Here is a 19,973-nt window from a genome sequence, read left to right as displayed (position 1 = left end):
GAGCACCATCGTATAAATCTTTGAGTCTTTTGAGACCAAGTGCAGACCAAACGGGGTCAATAGTCTGATTGGATGCTTGAAAAATAACTGATAAGGTCAAATTTTTTAATGTGACTTCTTTATTAGAGCCTCTTTTTGGAACAGAAATTTTTTTCCAAGCTTCAGAAATAGCTTGAAAAATTGGATGAGAGTTTTCAATTAATTTTTTATGAAGGAGTTGGTTCAGAATTAGTAGGTGAAGTGGTTTATAATTGTTAAAAGACAATTCTAGTTCATGCCAAGCTGGTGGCTTATCATGTGGCCACCAGTATGCGCTTTGAAAAAATTTGCAGTGTAATAAGCCGTGATATTTGGGGAACCAGCTCCACCACAAGATTTATGATTGTAGAGAATGTTTTTTGCTATTCTGGGTCTTTTGTTATTCCATATAAAGGAATTCAATGAGGCTTGGAGATTTGTAAGAGAAGAAGTGAGAACTTTTAAACGAAGAGAGCGAAGTAGATATAGGATTTTTGGGAAGATGTATGATTTAACCATCATGATTCTTCCCCACCAAGAGAGTCCATCATCTCTAGATATACGAAATTCATTAAAAAGCTTTTTGGTAAGAATCTCTAAGTTTAATTTTATAAGAGAGTTTATATTTTTGACAAATTTTAGGCCTAGGTATGTCAGCCCATCAGTAGCCCAACCCCAAGGCGAGAGGCCCTCAATTTTTCCTTGGTCTATTCCCAGGTTAAAGCCAAGTATCTTGGATTTAGAGTCGTTTATTTTAAAATAAGAGACCTTGGAAAAAGTCTGGATTAGAGTTTGTAAGGCAGTGATAGAGTTGCTTGGATCGGTAAGGGTAAGAATTATATCATCTGCATAAAACGCTATTTTAAAATCTCTATGCAAGGTTTTAATTCCTGAGATCTTTGTACTATTCCTGATTAATTGGGCCAGAGCCCTGATTGGATTTGTAACATGCTAAATAGTTCTGGAAAAAGTATGAAGTATAAGGATCCTATGTACAGTTTCTACTTCATTTCCTTGAATTAATCTCCTTAGTGTCTCTGGTGGGTTCAGGGACACTACTTAAGTCATTATAGTGGTTTGAAAAAACCACTATCTTGTAAGGTCTGTTTCACACTTCCGTTTGTGACCATCAGTCAAAATCTGCCGTTTTTGCAAAAAAACGGATCCGCTATTTTTTTTTGGCAGATCCGTTTTTTCCCCCATTGATTTGCATTACCGGCGGATCTTGACGGATGGCCATCCGTTGGATCCATTTTTTTGCGGATCCGTCAATTTTTTTGCGTTCGCCGAGATGCCTGGACGGACCATGCAACGTTTTTTGTGCTGCAGGATCCGCATTTTTATTGTGCACATGCCCAGAGGAATGAAGTCAGGTGGAAATTTAACCCTGAAATCATTTCTAGTGGACAGAAAAAATTCTCTCTCTCTCTCTCCTCCCCGAGCGGAGGTTCCTTTAAAATTCTTCATTCGGCGGATCCGTCAAAAAAACGATCCGGTGGCATCCGTTCACATCAGTTAACAACGGATCCGCTTTCCGCCATTTTGGCGGATTCTAACTGACACAAAAAAACTGATGTGTGGAACAGGCCTAATCCGAACACTGCTAACTTATTCTTCTTATTATTCAGTTGATTTCCGCAATTAATGTGGCCCGAACCGCTACACGCACAGACTCCGTTGAGGTGTCGTTTCGAAGGCAGCGTCCATGAGTAGTATGCTAAGTATTTTTCATGTCAATCGGATTTGTAGTTTTTGCACAATTTGCGTTCGAAAATTTTTTTTCCCGTCATTGGAATGTATTGTCTCAATGCATTTCAAAGGGAAAATGCTGCCACAGTCAAAACATGCCCTGAGGCGATTGAAATGGCAGTTAAGCTCATTGATATGCGCAGGCAGACCCAGTTACTATGCCAACGCCTACGAACGTCACATGACCTCTCCAGGACAGAGTTTCTGGCAGATAATATCAGCTCTTAAAGCGAAACCCACAGCACAAATGCAAATCTAGCTTCATCACATGACGCATGCCCCTGAGAGAGAATGTGCGCCAAAGTGGATTTAGAAGCCCAGTGGGCAAAACTAGCTCTTAAAGGGCCGACGCGCCAAAGTGATTCTTAAAGGGCCGGCGCACCGAAATGAGTCTTAAATGGCCGGCGCGCCAAATCGAAAGCTGAGTGACCCCAGACTCCAAATCGGAGGCTGAGCCACCCCGGTCTTCAAATCGGAGGCTGATCGACCCTGGCCTACAAATCAGAGGCTGAGCCACCCTGGCCTCCAAATCGGACCCTGAGGGGCCCCGCCCACCAAATCAGACCCTGAGGGGCCCCGCCCACCAAATCGGACCCTGAGGGGCCCCGCCCACCAAATCGGACCCTGAGGGGCCCCGCCCACCAAATCAGACCCAGAGTGGCCCCGCCCACAAAATCGGACCCTGAGGGGCCCCGCCCACAAAATCAGACCCTGAGGGACCCCACCCACCAAATCAGACTCTGTGGGGCCCCGCCCACCAAACCAGACCCTGAGGGGCCCCACCCATCAAATCGGACCCAGAGTGGCCCTGCCCACGAAATCAGACCCAGAGGGGCCCCGCCTCCAAATCGGACCTTGAGGGGCCCGGCCACAAAATCGGACCTTGAGGGGCCCAACCCACAAAATCGGACCAAGAGGCCCCGGCCACAAAATCTGACCCTGAGGGATCCCGTCCACCATTTCAAGCCCTGAGGGGCCCAGGCCACAGAATCGGATCCTGAGGGGCCCCACCCACCAAATCAGACCCTGAGGGGCCCCACAGGCCAACGTGGCTCCTGAGAGGCACCCACAGTTAAAACGGATCCTGACTTGAAAGTATTGCAGGGGCAGCAGGCAAGTCTCTCTTAAAGGGGCAGCCCGGGCACCATTTCAAAGCACTATCTGTACTTCCTTCAGGCAATACACATCTAGTTTATTTTTACAACCACATACAGTTTTAGCGCCAATGGCTACATGTAGTTTTTTTGTGTGCGTGGTGGTGGGGATGCCTCCCCCACCATCTTGTATACTTCGCACCTTTTCATGAAGTAGATTAGCTGCTTTCTAAGGGAATATTATTTATGGCTTAGTAGCTGTCAGTCTTTGTAAGCTGAAGCTAAACTTACTGCACTTTCTCCATTCTTGTAGCTAAGATTTGTGAAATGATGAATCTTAGAAAAAAGGTTCTTATTGCACTCTTTAGTAAGGGGCTGACTGAACAAAACCCAGCCATTGTAGTCAGAGCTGGGGTTAGCTGCTTCTTCAGTTAAAAGAGGTTGTCCACCCATTGGGAAAAATTTTGATAAGCACTATAGTTTGCAGAATCCTAATGGTGTGTAATGTACACACCATTAGGATTCAGCTTCATTTGCCTGTTCAGTGAAGACACATATTGAGAGAACAGGCTGAAAGAGTAATCAGCACAAGACTGCAACTAAGCAAATTGCATACTTGCAATCGCGTAACGAGATCTGAATAGCCTACAGGGGGTGCAAATCCAGGTATGGCAACTGGACTCAAACTCAGTCATGGTGGGTAAAAATTAAAGCAAACCTGTCACCAGCTTTTGCCGATATGAGGTAAGACCACCATCTTTCAGGGCTGATATATTTATCATTATAGAATGCTGTATAAGCCCCCAACATGACCTGTATAAGCTGTATGAGTAAGTCCCCAATTTGACCTGTAAGAGAAGAAAAATAACTTATTATACTCGCCACAAGGCAGAGAAGTACGCCTGCCCAGGCGCACAATGCCAAGGAGACTTCTGTGGATGATGTAGAGAAGCGTCAACCACATGGTCCAAGAAGGAGGATGGCATAAGTTATACTACATAGAGATGTTATCACCTATACTGTGTTGTAGCAGAGCCGATCAGGTAGTGACTGCTTCTAGTCTCCCATGGAGACTATTGAAGCATGCCAAACATACTCACATTTGGTATTGCGGCATTCAGAATCACTCGAACTGTCATTAAAAAAATGGATTAACCTGATCGCTAAATGGCGTAGCAAGAAAAAAGTAAAAACGCCAGAATTACGTTTTTTTGGTCGCTGCGACATTGCATTAAAATGCAATAACGAGCGATCAAAAGATCATATCTGCACAAAAGTGGTACCAATAAACACGTCAGCTCAGCATCCAAAAGATAAGCCCTGACCCAGCCAAAGATCATGATGAATGGAGACGCTATGGGTATCGGAAAATGGCTCAATATTTTTTTTTTTTAACAAAGTTTGGAATTTTTTTCATAATTTAGATAAAAAAGAACCAAGGCATGTTTGATGTCTATGAACTCCTAATGACCTGGAGAATCATAATGGCAGGTCAGTTTTAGCATTTAGTGAACCTTGCAAAAAAGCCAATCAAAAAACAAGTGTGGGATTGCACTTTTTTGCAATTTCACCGGACTTGGATTTTTTTTCCCCGATTTCTAGTACACGACATGGTAAAACCAATGGTGTTGTTCAAAAGTACAACTTGGCCCGAAAAAAACAAGCCCTCACACGGCAATATTGAGGGAAAAATAAAAAAAGTTATAGCTCTGTGAAGAAGAGGAGCGAAAATCGAAAACGCAAAATTGAAATGATACAATATACTTACAGCTCTCGTGCTTTGCTGCCTATTTCCCAAGCACTGCCTGCCTCTGACTAATGTGAAACTGAAATGTAGGCATCACACACTGTCTACACAAGCAGTTAGAAGGCGTTAACATGACATTGGCAACAAGCCAGAGGTCCAATTACAGGTGTTCCAATGACTTCATACCACTGCTTACAAAGGCTATCATGGTGCAGAGCAAGACAGCAATGGAGGCTGGAATTTAAGTCTATGCTGTTCAGTGATGCATTCCACATTTGTCTTGGATGCAGATATTGTTCTGAAAAGCATCTGGACAACATCATGAAGAGCCTTTCATGAGGGAACATCTTACCAGTTCTACTTCCAGAAATATGGTGTGGAGTGGCATAATGTATGGTAGCTGGACTCTTCTAGTCTTTGTTAAAGGTACACTAACTCAGAGTTACTTTGGTTGTGGAACCAATGGTATTTGCTATTTCTCCAAAGTGTCCCAAGAACCGTTTTTCAACATGACAATGCCAGGCCACATGCTGCTCGTTGTACTGTGAGCAGCCTGCATGACCTAAGTGTGCTACCATGGCCTGCAGTGTTCCTGGACTTGTCTCCCATCACCCACATCTGGAACATCATTGGTTGGCAGTTGCAAAGGGAGCTGCCCGCAGATCTTGATCATTTGCCAAAGTGCATTTAGCATAGCAGCAGGGCCGGCATTAGAGGCAGGCAGAACAGGTGTAGGGAAGTGGACTGACCTATGGACCTGTTTGAAGCAGGAAAGTGAATGTAAGATATGCAGCAGATATACGTGATGTGAATTTGTATAGACATATGGGGAGACAGCTAGAGACAGTGAAAGATGGTGAAGTACTGGGTCTTGACCACAAGGGGGAGACCAAGAACAGCAGGAAAAGGAGATGGTGCAGTACCAAGGCTCGGCCACAAGATGGAGGCAGAGAGCAGTGAGAAAAGGGCTTAACAGCAGCTTAAGGCTAGGGAACCGCATAGTCATGGTGGGCAGAGTTACAGGGACTCGAGAGGGGAATTCCCAGGGAGGGGAATAGACAGGCAGAGAGAGTTCCAGAAGGAAGCCAGTCCAGGAGGAGGAGTTCAGCAGAGGAGACTGAAGGAGGAAGAGACTGAGAGAGGAAGAACTCCGGGAGGGACTGGAAGGAGAAACAGTCAGGGGGGTGGCCCTGACAGGAGAGCCGCAGGACAGAGGAAGCCCGGGAGTACCAGACGGACGGACTCGGACAGGCGAAGCGCTGTGGTGGTAGGCCTAGGGCAGCCACAGCAATAGAACTGCGAGAGACGTCAATTTAGGAAAGAGAAGAAGGTGAAAGGTACCCGGGCCTGTGTGTACGGAAGCTGTCGTGCTGCTGTGGTCGTCGGGAGGATGGCCAATAAAGAGGATCTGTTGAACGTATACCGGTCTCTGTCTCCAGTCTGTTCACGGTGAAAAAGGGGCTACCCCCCAGTCGGCACATGTACCTACACAGGCAGCTGCATAGAGGCCATGCTCCCCCTGAGTCAGGGGGCCCACCTGCCGCCAGCGCCAACTCCCCCCGCGCTCAAAGCAATGTTGGAGGAGAAAGCATCAGATGACGCTCCCTCTCCCATCATTCCCCTCTGCTTCTGACACTACGGGTGCATGATGACATCACTTCATTGCACACCCACTGTGTGCCGCCGTTGAGACTGAAGCAGAGCCTGGAGCAGTGCGGGGCACGAGGAGAGGTGAGGATTGTGTAAGTACTGGACTGTGGGGCCATTCCCGGGGGGGCTACATTATATTCTATAGGGGTCTGTATTATATTCTATGGGGGTACACTATATTCTATGGGGAGGTGGGCTGTATTATATTCTATGGGGGTGGGCTGTATTATATTCTATGGGGGGCTACATTATATTTTATGAGGAGGTGTGCTGTACTAAATTATATGTGGGGCTACATTATATTCTATGGGGAGGTGGGCTGTATTATATTCTATGGTGGGGCTACATTATATTCTATAGGGGGCTGTATTATATCCTATGAGGGATGATTGTATCATACTCTATGAGGGGGCTACATTATACTATATGAGGGGGCTACATTGTATTCTATGGGGGTCTGCAATATATTCTATGGGGGGCTACATTATATTCTATGGGGGCTGTATTATATTCTATGAGGGAGAATTGCATCATACTCTTTGATGGGGGCTATATTATATTGTATGGGGGGCTTGATTGTACTCTGTGGGGGCTATATTATAATCTATGGGGGCTGCATTATACTATATGAGGAGGGCTACATTGTATTCTATGGAGGGGCTATATTATACTATATAAGGGGGCCACATTATATTTTATGGAGGGGCAAGATTATATTGTATGGGGGGCTTCATTATACTCTGAGCTTGCTACATTTTATTCTATGGAGGGGCTACATTATACTATATAAGGGGGCTGCATGATATTCTATGGAGGGGCTGCATTATATTCTCTGGGGGCTGCATTATACACTATGAGGGGGCTACAATATATTCTATGGAAGGACTGCATTATACTATATGAGGGGGGATGCATTATATTCTATGGGGGTTACATTATATTGTATGGCGGGCTGCATTATACTCTGAGGGGGCTACATTATATTCTGTGGGGTGGCTGCATTATACTATATGTGGGCTGCATTACACTACATTGAGGACTATGAGGAACACATTATACTATATAAAGAACTATGGGGTGCATTAGACTATAGGAAGTGAATTGTACTACATGGATGACTATGGCGGTGCATTATACTAAATGGAGCACTAGGAGGAGTGTATTATACTATATAGAGGACTGCGCAGTGTAGTTTAATATATGGAGGACTATGAAGAGTGTATTATACTATATGGAGGACTGAGTAGTGTATTATACTATATGGAGGACTGAGTGTATTTTAATATATGGAGGGCTATGAGGAGTGTATTATACTATATGGAGGACTGAGGAGTGTGTTATACTATATGGAGGACTATGGAAAGTGTATAAATCTATATGGAGGACTGAGGAGTATATTTTAACCCCTTAGTGACGGGGCCAATTTTTTTTAATTCTGACCAATGTCACTTTATATGGTGATAACTCTGGAATGCTTCAACAAATCCCATTGATTTTGAGATTTTTTTTGTGGCACATTATAATTTATGATAATGGTAAATTTAGGTTGATATGTTTTGTGTTTATTCATAAAACATATCAGAAATTTGTCAAAAATGTAAAACAAGGCAATTTTTAAAATCTGAATGATTATCCCTATAATCCAGATGTTCATACCACTCAAAAACATTAATAAATAACATTACCCACATGTGTGCTTTACATCAGCACCATTTTTAAAACATTAATTTATTTTGCTAGTCTTTTAGGAGGTTTAAAAATGTAGCAGTAATTTTTCACTTTTTCTAGGAAATTTACAAAATTTTTGTTTTTTGAGGGAGCTATCCAGGTTTGAGGTGACTGTTGGGGGTCGTATATATTGGAAAACCCCAAACGTGATACCATTTTAAAAACAGCACCCCTTGATATATTGAAAACTGCTGTCAGGTAGTTTATTAACCCTTCAGGTGATTTTCGGGAATTAATGCAAAGTGGTATAGCAGGAATGAAAAAGTGTTTTTTTTCCACCTAAATGTCGCTAACTTCTGAACTGACCGCTATAGCCAGGAGACTCTAAAGGTACTGTCACACTTAGCGATGTACCAGCGATCCCGACCAGCGATATGACGCAGTCAGGATCGCTGGTACATCGCTAAGTGGTCGCTAGTGAGCTGCCACACAGGCAGATCTCACCAGCGACATCGCTGGGGACGGGGGTCGCTACTTACCTGTCACACTAGGCGATCCTGCTTCCTCCCGCCCGGCTCCACGCTCGTCGCTCCACAGGAAGCGCCTCAGGAAGCTGACGACGAGAAACAGTCCAGGACGTTCTCGCGCGATCAGCGATTACCAGCAGGGGAGCGGGTCGTAAGTAAGTATCACACACAGCGATATCCCTAGCAATATCGCTATAACGTCACAAGTTATAGCGATATTGCTAGCGATATCGCTTAGTAAGACAGTACCTTAATGCAGCTATTTGGCCAAGAACTGCTATGGCAAACATCAGGACCACACAATCAAGATCTCGGTGTGTCAATTAGAAGTGGAAGCCCCCGCACTCTGTTAACCATTTATTTGATGTAGTCACTTTTGACAGCAGCAACTAAGGGGTTAAACAGATATGGACGGTGTCAACACTGATCGTTTGTGATATAGCAAGTTGTCAGCTATAGTGTACAGTTGACAGCTGCTGGATTGTCATCTGCATGAGGATGATATTCACTTATATGTCAGGTCCGTAAAAAGACACATTGGCTGTCATTAAGGGGTTAATATATGGAGAACTATAGGGAGTGTATTATATAAGGAGGACTATAGGGCGTGTATCATTCTATATGGAGGACTATGGGGAGTGTATTATACTATATTGAGGACTATGGGGCACATTATATTATATGAATGACTATGGGGTGTGCATTTTACAGTATGGAGGACTGCGGTGCACATTACAATTTATGGAGGACTATGGGGTGTATTATAATAAACAAGCAAAATGCTGCATATTCATCGAGTGATTGGATTGTTTATGCCAGAACAGAAATCATTGTTCTCAGCAGCACATCGCCGATGTAAACTATAGATGTGTTGCTGATAACATGATACTGTATGGGGACAGATTGATCTAATAGTAATTGTACTGTTCCCATCATTCTTTCTCAGTTGGTGTAAAGCGGCCAGGAAACAAGCGTCGAACGACTTCAATATTGTCGATCACACTCGTTTAGTGGCCTGAATTCAGAGCATGTAAATACAACAGGAATACTTTTGTGTGATGTGCAATATGTTAGCATTTGGGGCCTCATTTTAAACTTTTGCTTAGGGTCTCACTTTGCCGAAAACTGGCCACGCATAGCAGAACATTCCTCAGACAACCATTAATAACCTCATTGATAGCAGCCAAGACGTTGATGTTCCAGATCTGACACATCTGCCATGGTTGTTTCAAATACAATGCGTTGCTGTACCAGCACCTCTTCTCTGTATTGCAATAAAACTGCTAATCCGAACGAAGAGTTTAAAAGTTCCCCCTCTCTAAGTGAGATTGAAAATCCACAAATGTCCCATGTGGTCTCCTACTGTAGAGTAAAATCTTTAAAAAAAATCTGTTCATCAAACCATCTATATATCCAACCAACCATCACTATATTGATTTATGTATAGATTTATGTGCTGGTGTCTATGGACTGTTCAGTTACAACCACTATTGATATTAATCATTTTAATTCCTGACATCAAAAGATTTATATTTGTTAGACTGAGATCACATAGTTTACTTCATGAAAGACAAAGCTGGTTCTATTACATCACAATCTTCAACAGCACCCGACATACCCCATAGACTAAAATGCTATCGGTCTTGTTACTGGAAAAATAGTTCTGCATACGAAGTTATATTTTCTCAGCCTCTTTGGTGAGATCTGTCACAGAGATTTCTAATGGAGCTTCCCACCTACAGTAGATGTGAACCCAGCCTTACACACATTAACATACAACAAGAAATTTATAATAAATATGCTAGAAACAATAAAAAAATCATTGAGATGGGTGACAATAATGCATCATACCTGATTGCCTCATGCTAGAGCCATTTAGTTTTGCATCTTTGATAACAAGGTGCTTGATCCATAGTGTTGGTGCCGTGATGTCTACAAAATATAAGGAGCAAAAAAATACTAAATGTGACGACAACACGTTTATTCTTAATTATGCCAGATGTATTATTCAGTGGGCCCAGGGACATGATCTATTGTTCATATGAGCTAAAACTTTTGTTATAGATTGAATTGATGTTTGTTGTTTTGCTAAAGGGTGACTGACTACCTATTGTATCAGCTCCTACAGCTTATTGTTGTGCTATCCTTGAGGGACAAAGCCACAGGTTAATTGAACAATCGATCTTTGATAATTTGGTGAATGCCTGCTTACTACTTATTGTATCAGTCCATGCAGCTTAATGTTCTGCAAACATTGAAGGAAAAATTATGCAGGTTAATTGAACACTCGAACAATGAGAGATGACCTCCTCCTATCTCCCCCTAAACCTGTGGATAATGCTCTGAAGGACAGCTGTGGGTATAAAAAGGGACCTCTCTCCTTATAGACAGAGACTTTACAAAACAGCAGCCAGGCACCATGGCTACAACCAGAGGAATACAGATTTGATCCATTGCTCATCACTGAACCCATTGGGACACTTGGACAACCCAGGTTAGGACAATCACCTGGACACATATGTCAAATGGACTCGGTCATATTTTCTAATCTTGCCGCTACCTCCTCTCTGTGGGTGCCCGACAAAACCGGGGTACTACTGGTTGGGGTAGTTGGTCCTGGAAGCCCTGACATCGCAGATGTTCTAATTCCCAGTGAGCCAGCAGAGACTGTCATTTGCATCATCTTATGTACTTGCTGGGACTGTACGATATGTTATTGAATGTTGGTGATCCAATAAAGTATCATCCCATTACGTTACTCTCTCCCTGTGTTGTCTAAGTAGTATTCTGTTCAGTGGGATGAGCCCTGATCCATGTGGTCTTTCTAAAAAGACAGCCAGGTCAGCAGACAAGAGCACTCACTGACCCTCGTGTCGCCACACTCAATATGTTATTTTCACGTGTAATTAAATACATGTAGCAACAGTCTTTAATTTTGTGGAAGCTTTTCGACACTAGTCATCAAGCTTTGAGCAAGTCATTGCATTTCTACTGTTGCACAACTGTCGATGCGATGTGCAAAAGTTCAAATTACTAAAAACAAGTCGATTCAATTTTTTAAGTTTAAGACAGGCAATGGCAGAAGTGGATGTCGAAGTACCTCTATCTTGGAAGTTGTGCTAGGTAAGAAGCTCAATCACCGCAGTTAACCAATTTCACCAGACCAACAGGACAATATGTATATTCCGATGGTGATGTTGATTCAAGGTCATACATGGTCTCAACCCTAAATAATAAAATGGGCCAGCATCTACAACACAACATGCTCTACAGAGGGGGTCTGACGGTAGATATTTGAAGTAGATAGCTAATGAAACCTCCATCAGCAGTGTAGCTTTCCTCATGCACTTGGCTTTGTAAAGGTGGAGCTACATTTATCGTGTCTATTATGGGTCAATAAGTGACATGTAACTTTTTCCCAGTGACATGGATTTTAAGTCAACAGTAGAAAAATATTTGCAACAAAGTAGAACTTTAGAGTGGATTTCTGAAGAAAACAAGGTATGGCATGTGGCCAGGACATGTAATTGTAGAGGTCCCAGCAGTTGGACCCCCAACAACTATACACCTTTAACATATCTCAACAAATAAAAAAACCCTTTAAAAGAAAACCTACCATGTACGAGGAGCTCTTTTTTATGTAGATTATATCTGCTCTTTAAACAGTGAACAAATTGAGAAACTAGTGTTTCTCTAAGGCTAGAGACAGCATTGTGTACAGCATTGCTTTGATGGCCTGCATTTTATTCCATTACATATGGCCTGCATTGTATGTGACCAAATATAACCTGACCAGGAGGAAGGTGATTTCCTGAGTCCAAAAATGAACCTGCCCATGTGCTGAGAACAGGAAATTGCTGACCTGTAGGTCATTGTCACTTTTGGAAACCATCAAATGGTGAAGAAATTGAAACAAGAAACAGGTGTTCATCACAGTTCCATGGAAGGAGAAAGTTTGAAAGCTACAAGGCTTGGACTTTATGTAGATTTTACCTGGACTATGTGTATAATGAGCGTGGATGTGAAGATTTGTGAAGTTAATTTGATTTGTTGCATGCTTTGAAGACTTTGAACAATTTCATTTCAGATTTTGCGTCCTTAAAAAACCAACTCATGGAGGATTACATAGCTCCTACTGAAATGAAAAAGGACACTGGAGGTCATTCGGAATTAAATGTCACAGACTGCCTAACATCGTGTATAGAAAGATTAATGCAATTTGCTTTTAAATGAAAGGAAATCTATCAACAGATTTCTGCTACAACATCTGAAAACAGCATGATGTACAGTAAGTGCAGAGATGCCAATTCCAGCGATGTATCACTTTCTAGGCTGCTTACTGCAGTTTGGATATAATAATTGTTTTCTCTGCTGTCGATCTACCAGTTCTCTGAATGTTGAGCTCTTCATTGGCTCAAAACATGGAATTTGACTTTTTTTTAGGGTTTGCATCAGTTCATGTAAAGAATGTGCCTACACAACTGTGAACCATTGGTTTTCTTTTTTATTGTGAAGCAAACAACAAATAGGACAACATAATTTTGTGCATAACTATTCACCCCCTAAAGTTAGTACTTTGTAGCATCTTTTTTTGCAGCAATTACAGCTGCAAGTCGCTTTGGATAAGTTTCTGTGAGCTTTCTTCATTTTGCCACTGGGATTTTTGCCCATTCCTCAAGGCAAAACTGCTGCAGCTCCTTAAACTTAGATGGTTTCCTCTGGTGAACAAAAATCTTCAAGTCTGACAACAGATTCTTAATATAATAAAGATCTGGGCTCTGATTAAGCCGCTTCAAAACAATTACATGTTTCTCCTTCAACCACTTGAGTGGTTGGAAGGTGAACATCCATCCCAGTCTCAAATCACTGACAAATTGAAACAGGTTCTGCTCAATAATATCTCTGTATTTCGCATCATCCATCTTTCTTTGACTCAGACCATTTTCCCTGCCCCTGCTGTTGAAAAACATCTCCCCAGCATGATACTTCCACCACCACGTTTAACTGTGGGGATGGTCTTCTTGGGATGATGAGCTGTGTTGGTTTGCAGCTAGGCATAGAGTTTTCCTTTGTGGCCAAAAAAAAATTCAATTTTGATCTCATCTGTTCACAGCACCTTCCTCCATACATTTGTGGATTCCCTCATGGTTTTTCTTGACTCAAACCGAGCCTTAATTTTTTTGTGTGCAAATAAAGGGTTTTTTTCTGCTCACTCTTCAATAAAGGCCACCTCTATGGAGTGTATGGCTTATTGTGGTCGTATGGACAGATACCCAAGTCTCAGCTTGGGAACACTGAAGCTCCTTCAGGGTTACCTTTGGTCTCTGTGCTGCCTCTTTGATTAATGTACTCCTCGCCCCAGCCTGAGACTTTTGGTGGGAGGCATCAAACAGGTCTGTTGACAGGTTTGTTGTGGTACCATGTCCTTACCATTTGATGATAATGGATTTGACAATGATCTGGGGATCATCAGAGATTGGGATTTTATTTTATAACCCAACCATGGCTTATACTTCTCAACAACTTTGCTCCTGACTTGTTTGGAGATCTCTTTGGTCTTCACGATGTTGTTTGGTTAGTGGTGCCTGTTGCTTAATGGTGTTGCAGCCTTTGTGGCCTTTCAGAAATGGTGTGTATATATTGTCAGGCCATGTGACATTTAGATTATACACAGGTGGACTTCCCTTTCACTAAGTATGTGACTTATGAAGGTAAATGCTTACACCAGAAAGGTTTAGGGGCTTCATAGCAAAAGGGGTGAATATAGGTGCACATACCAATTTTTAGTTATTTGATCCCATAATTGTAGCCCGTGAGCCCTTGTGGGCAGGGTTCTCTCGCCTTCTGTACCAGTCAGTGACTTGTATTGTTTAAGATTATTGTACTTTTTTTATTATGTATACCCCTTTTCACAAAGAAAGCGCCATTAAATAATATAATAAATAATAGCGCTATAATAATAAATAATAATTTATATTTATGCTTATATTTTTCTCACATCGTTTCACCAAGTTGGACTATTTAGTGCTGATGTGTCGCACACAAATCGGATTCCAAACATATTTAAACAGGTTGTAATGTAACAAGATAGGTAAAAAGCAAAGAGGGTGAATACTTTTGCTAGCCACGGTATATATCCCCGCCCACATCACTGATTGGCAGCTTTCTGTGTTCTGCATAGGCAGAAAGCTGCCAATCAGTGGATGGAGCGTGGTTGAACTACATGACAGCAGGTTTTCTAGTCCTCTAATGATAATCTCCTCCTGATAAAACTTATCAAAACTTCATCAAGCAGCCCAGTAATTTACACATTGCTGGAGTCAGTTTCTTTGTCTGTATATTCTGATGCTCTCCAATTAGGTGGCAAGAAGCTGCTGACAGATTCCCTTTAAAACATTATTATAAGCGCAATATTAATTTGAAACAAAAAAATGTTCTCTTACCATCTCCTTCAAATATTGGCTTTGTCTCCATGGTAGGCGTAGGTTTGGATCCATCATCTGAATTTAGGGTTAGAAAGAAGCGAAAAGAAACTACCATTATTGAGGTAAATGCTATCTACTCTGCAGAATTGTTGAATGGTTTGGGTTTTGCACGTGGCTCAGCCACGTTAACACATAGAAAAAACACACAAACAACAAAATGTTAAATCTATGTATGAAAAGGCTATAGGACAAAAGATTCTTTCTCCACAAACATAATGCGTTAAATGTCTTGATTTATGAGATAATGATTAGCAAGTTGTACTACACGTATCTGACCATGCTCTAATGGTAATTTTTAATCCATGGGGCTGCTGTGCTTTGATTCATGCAGAGCAATATTATCTGAGAAGACAGTCAGTCTGCTGATCCTTAACATGCATGGCCAGCCAACTAACTCAGTCTGAAAAGGGCATATTGAGATATTCTCATGCCTCCAATAGTACTCAAGGTCATAATAATTCACTCTCCAGTGTGAGATAAATTTGTGCCTAAAGTCCATTAGCCACTGTGATGAAATTTAGTCTCTTGTGTTTTTGGACCTGTTTTACGTTCCTTAGTCTAGTGATTTTTACTTGTTTTTTGCACCCCTGACCAGTTTTTACTCATTCCCCCTGATTTTAATCCTCACTTTGCTTACCTGGACTTCCAACCACTTTACCTGATGCCTGACCACAAAGTCTGATTTTTCAGAGGCCGCACTGTTGACAGTCAGTTATGGCCACAATCTATGTAGTTGCTGAATTGTATTCCTAATTTTGCTGACTGCTGTTTGTCAATGTCTTTTTTCCTCACCTTCACCTCTCATTCGATGCTTGTCAATTTGGGCAGCACGATGGTTCAGTGATTAGCACTGTAGCCATGCATCACTGGGGTTCTAGGTTCATATTCCATCAAGGAAAACATCTGAAAGGAGTTTGTGTGGGTTTCCACCGAGTTTGCCAGGTTTTCTCCCACACTACAAAGACATGCCGATAATGTCTTATATAATGCCATTAATTCCACAGCGTTTTAAAGTGTGTAAAATAAATAAATACATTATCCATATTAATTGGTAGCCAACCGGATGAACCTCTGGCTCCCTATGCTGCAATAGATGCCGCCAGTCAATCAGAGGCCAACAGCTGATGTTGGGGTGCCAGGCACTGGCGTTACGAGGCAGTGACGTCATGGATCAACATGTTAGACCATGAGTTGACCTCAATGGACTTAGATTTTTTAAGGTTGAAGGTAGACCTATGTCAATGTGACATAGTGGCCCATATTACAGCAGCTGGCGTGGACCATTGATACCAGACTGCAGTCTGAGTAATCACAAAGGCTGCATCTTCCTAGAAACCTACTTTAGCTGGTGCCTGCTCACATCCTCTCACCCACATTTAGAGAAGACCTCATTGGAAAACCAAGTGCTTAGCTACTATGTTAGAATATCATGCAACCTCTATCCCATCAGACAACATATTCTCTAACGTCATGGTCTTTTTGTAGCTCAGATGTATTCCACTTTATTCAAACCACAATGCCCAAGAAAAAATTCTGACCCGGTGTCTAACTTGGCCAGAGGATATTTGGAAGAATCAAGCGGCAGATTTTGGAAGCAAAGTATACTATATCAGCTATATCACAGAAAATCACTTGTTCTCCCCAGGGAAGCTGAAAGATGGATATTGCTCTTCAGCATCTGCTTTTCCAATATTTTGAATGATTAAAGAAAGTTGGACAGAAAGATCTAAACCTTTCTTATAATGATGATTTGATTAAACATATATACCAATATAATAAATTACATCCATACTACTAAAAATACTAGACTTTGAGGCTGAGCCAAATTGCTGTACCTGAAGTTGGCATTTGAATTACAAAAACCAGATTAAGACACTGATGGGACTTATATACGCTCAAGTTTCTAGGCCCTGAAGATTTCAATTGCGTAGTTTTAATATTTAAAACTTATGTGATGGGTGCAATGACTCAGATTGACAAACGAACATCAAACATTAATGATGAAATCTGGTGCACCATTCTGTCCTCCTTACTGGCAAACACATATACACATACTGCAGTGTATGATTTCCATGGACTCTCAGAATATAACACATCTGAGCTCTCACATGGTTTAATGCAAAAAATAATTTAATCAAGTTGTCCTTTGAATTCCAGAATCTCTGAAAGTTAATAATTTGTTGGTTTGGAAAATAACATCCCCCAAGCATCTTAAAATGCCTGCTATCAGTGGTTTTCTTCTTCTGTTGACCTTTTGTTAAATCTGTTAGATTAAAGCAGACCATACTAGTTAAAAATAAAAACGGTATCGTATTTTTAAGACGACCCACACAAGATAAACATCTGATAGAGCCGATGTTGACCAGAACAAAATTGTTGGCTGATTTGGTGAAACAAATGATTGTCCACTTTGACCGATACCCAACCTGACCAACAATTGTTATTGTTCAACTCACCAGTTGGGTATATTGCATTTTTTTGTAGCTATGATAAGCACTGGCTGCTTCATCAGCCAGAAAAAAAAAATCAAGTTGACGAATGTTGTTTGAGATGGGGTTTTTCCCCCCACGTCTGCTCATTTCTGTCTAATGTTTATGGGGTTGTATAGAGCCTCATATATGTTACCTTTGCAAAGCTATTTCCTATTAAAGATCAGATTGTACTGCAGAACTCTTTTTAATCACGAATCTATTTTTATCAATAGAGATGAGCGAACTTGTTCGGAAAACTTTCGCCAATCTCAAAGTCAGCACGAACATTGCACATACAGACTTGGATTCCCGAACATTTTCCTCAAAATCAGCAAAATTTAGTAAATGATCGAGTTTCTACTAATGCTTTTGTTAGGACTTTGGCTAGGATGGTGGTGCTGTATGATGAGTGGGGGGGACGTGTTTGATGAGGGGAGAGGGTGGGGAGAAGTCAGAGGATCGGCGGACTGTTTTTTTATTAACTTAACTAGCTGATTACCCCGGCGTTGCCCGGACATAGTAACTAACTGTGGTTAGTTATTACAAATTATAATGACTATATTGCACATAAAAACATTTCTCATCAAATATTTAAAACTACAGATTTTGGCATATCCCGTGGCTGAGCTGTGTATGTAATCCTATCCTGTGTGATACTGACTGCTGAGCTGTGTATGTAATCCTATCCTTTGTGATACTGTCTGCTGAGCTGTGTGCCTAATCCTATCCTGTATGATACTGTCTCCTGAGCTGTGTATCTAATCCTATCCTGTGTGACACTGTCTGCTGAGCTGTGTATCTAATCCTATCCTGTGTGACACTGTCTGCTGAGCTGTGTATCTAATCCTATCCTGTGTGATACTGTCTGCTGAGCTGTGTACCTAATCCTATCCTGTGTGATACTGACGGCTGAGCCATGTATCTAATACTATCCTGTGTGATGTTATCTGCTGAGCCGTGTAGCTTATCCTATCCTGTGTGATACTGGGCTTCCCCTGCAGTCTGTGTCAGAGGGTGGTCTGAGTCGACAGGGTAATAAATTGTGTTATTTTCAGCTTTACAGAAGGGCGATAACACCATCCAAATGATAAAAATTATAGGCCTCAGTTACCCCAACTGTCTACAAGGAAAACTGTTGCTCATAGCAACTAATCACAGCTCAGCTACATTTAAACAGCTCTGGTGAAATGAAAGATGCTTAGTGATTGGTTGCTATGTGGGGTGGGCATGGCTGATACATACACACACCCACACACATACATACACTAATTTATATATATATATATATATATATGTGTGTATATATATATAGGTGTGTGGAGATTCCGGCAGCCAATCAGGGCACAGAAACCATCCACAATGTCCAGACACAAGGGCTTGTGTCATTGGCTGCCGAAGTAACATGTTGCTCTCCATATAAAAAGCGGATCTGTGGCTTTGGTGCCATTTTGTGACTAACAGCGTAGTGAGGCTGCTGCTGCAAGTAGCTAAATAATAAACCACCTAGCAGTCAGCTAGTTCAGATAGGATCCTGTGTCAAATCGATCTTCCAGTGTGCTAATTGTGTTGTCCAGACACCAGTCCACATTTCAGCATATACTAATATACTAGAGAAGAGAGAGAGAGGATTCAAAAAGATATAAATAAACTGGAGAAGTGGGCAGCAACTAACAGAATGGTTTTTAACAGGGAAAAATGCAAAGTACTACATCTGGGCAATAAAAATGAAAAAAGCATATACAGAATGGGAGGAATAGGGCTAAGCAACAGCACATGTGAAAAAGACTTGGGTATACTAATAGATCACAGACTGAATATGAGTCAACAGTGTGATGCAGCAGCAAAAACGGCAAATGCAATTCTAGGATGTATTAACAGAAGCATACAGTCTAGATCACGTGAAGTCATTATTTCCCTCTACTCCTCTTTGGTCAGACCTCATCTGGAATATTGTGTCCAGTTTTGGGCACCCCATTTTAAAAAAGACATCAACAAACTGGAGCAAGTTCAGAAAAGAGCGACCAGAATGGTGACCGGTCTGCAAACCCTGTCTTATGAGGAAAGGTTGCAGGATTTGGGAATGTTTAGTTTGCAAAAGAGAAGACTGAGAGGAGACTTGGTTTACATGGTACTTTACACCACATGGAAAACTGCTGCGGATCCGCAGGGCCAAATCCGCTGTGGATCCTCTTAAAGGGATCATTGGTTTAGAAATTATGGAAAATCCACTCTGCACTTTGGTACTGACCCCAGGCCTTTCTTAAAGGGATCTCCAGTATGGAAATCAGGGCAAATCCATCCAATGCTTTGGTTCTGACCCCAGGTTCTCTTAAAGGGATCTCCTGTATGGAAATTAGGGCAAATCCCTCAACGCTCTGATTCTGACCCCAGGGTTCTATTAAAGGGATCATTGGTATACAAGTCACGGCAAATCCACTCAGTGCTCTGGTTTTGATCCCAGTCTCTCTTAAAGGGATCCCCGGTATGGAAGTGAGGTCAGATCCACTCTGCGCTTTGGTACTGACCCCAGGCCTCTCTTAAAGGGATCTCCGGTATGGAAGTTA

General features: G+C 41.9%; 1 protein-coding gene across 4 annotated transcripts in view; it reads right to left on the bottom strand.

Annotated features, from left to right (window-relative positions):
* SMOC1 (SPARC related modular calcium binding 1) overlaps window positions 1-19,973 on the bottom strand; it is a 351,884-nt gene that overhangs the window by 107,766 nt on the left and 224,145 nt on the right. For 3 of the 4 annotated variants that reach the window (XM_073554158.1, XM_073554159.1, XM_073554161.1), the window contains 2 exons: window positions 14,897-14,953; window positions 10,305-10,385 (listed from right to left, as the gene is read on the bottom strand). In XM_073554158.1, the coding sequence (XP_073410259.1) occupies window positions 10,305-10,385; window positions 14,897-14,953 (138 nt within the window). Of the gene's footprint in view, window positions 1-10,304; window positions 10,386-14,896; window positions 14,987-19,973 lie in introns of all 4 variants that reach the window. The other variant, XM_073554160.1, reaches the window with a different exon arrangement.

The sequence above is a fragment of the Dendrobates tinctorius genome, unplaced genomic scaffold (assembly GCF_039654945.1).
Source record: "Dendrobates tinctorius isolate UK_male_01 unplaced genomic scaffold, ASM3965494v1 ptg000208l, whole genome shotgun sequence".
NCBI classification, from domain to species: domain Eukaryota; kingdom Metazoa; phylum Chordata; class Amphibia; order Anura; family Dendrobatidae; genus Dendrobates; species Dendrobates tinctorius.
The sequence above is the reverse complement of the archived record's forward strand: the minus strand, read 5'-3'. Positions and strand labels throughout refer to the sequence as shown.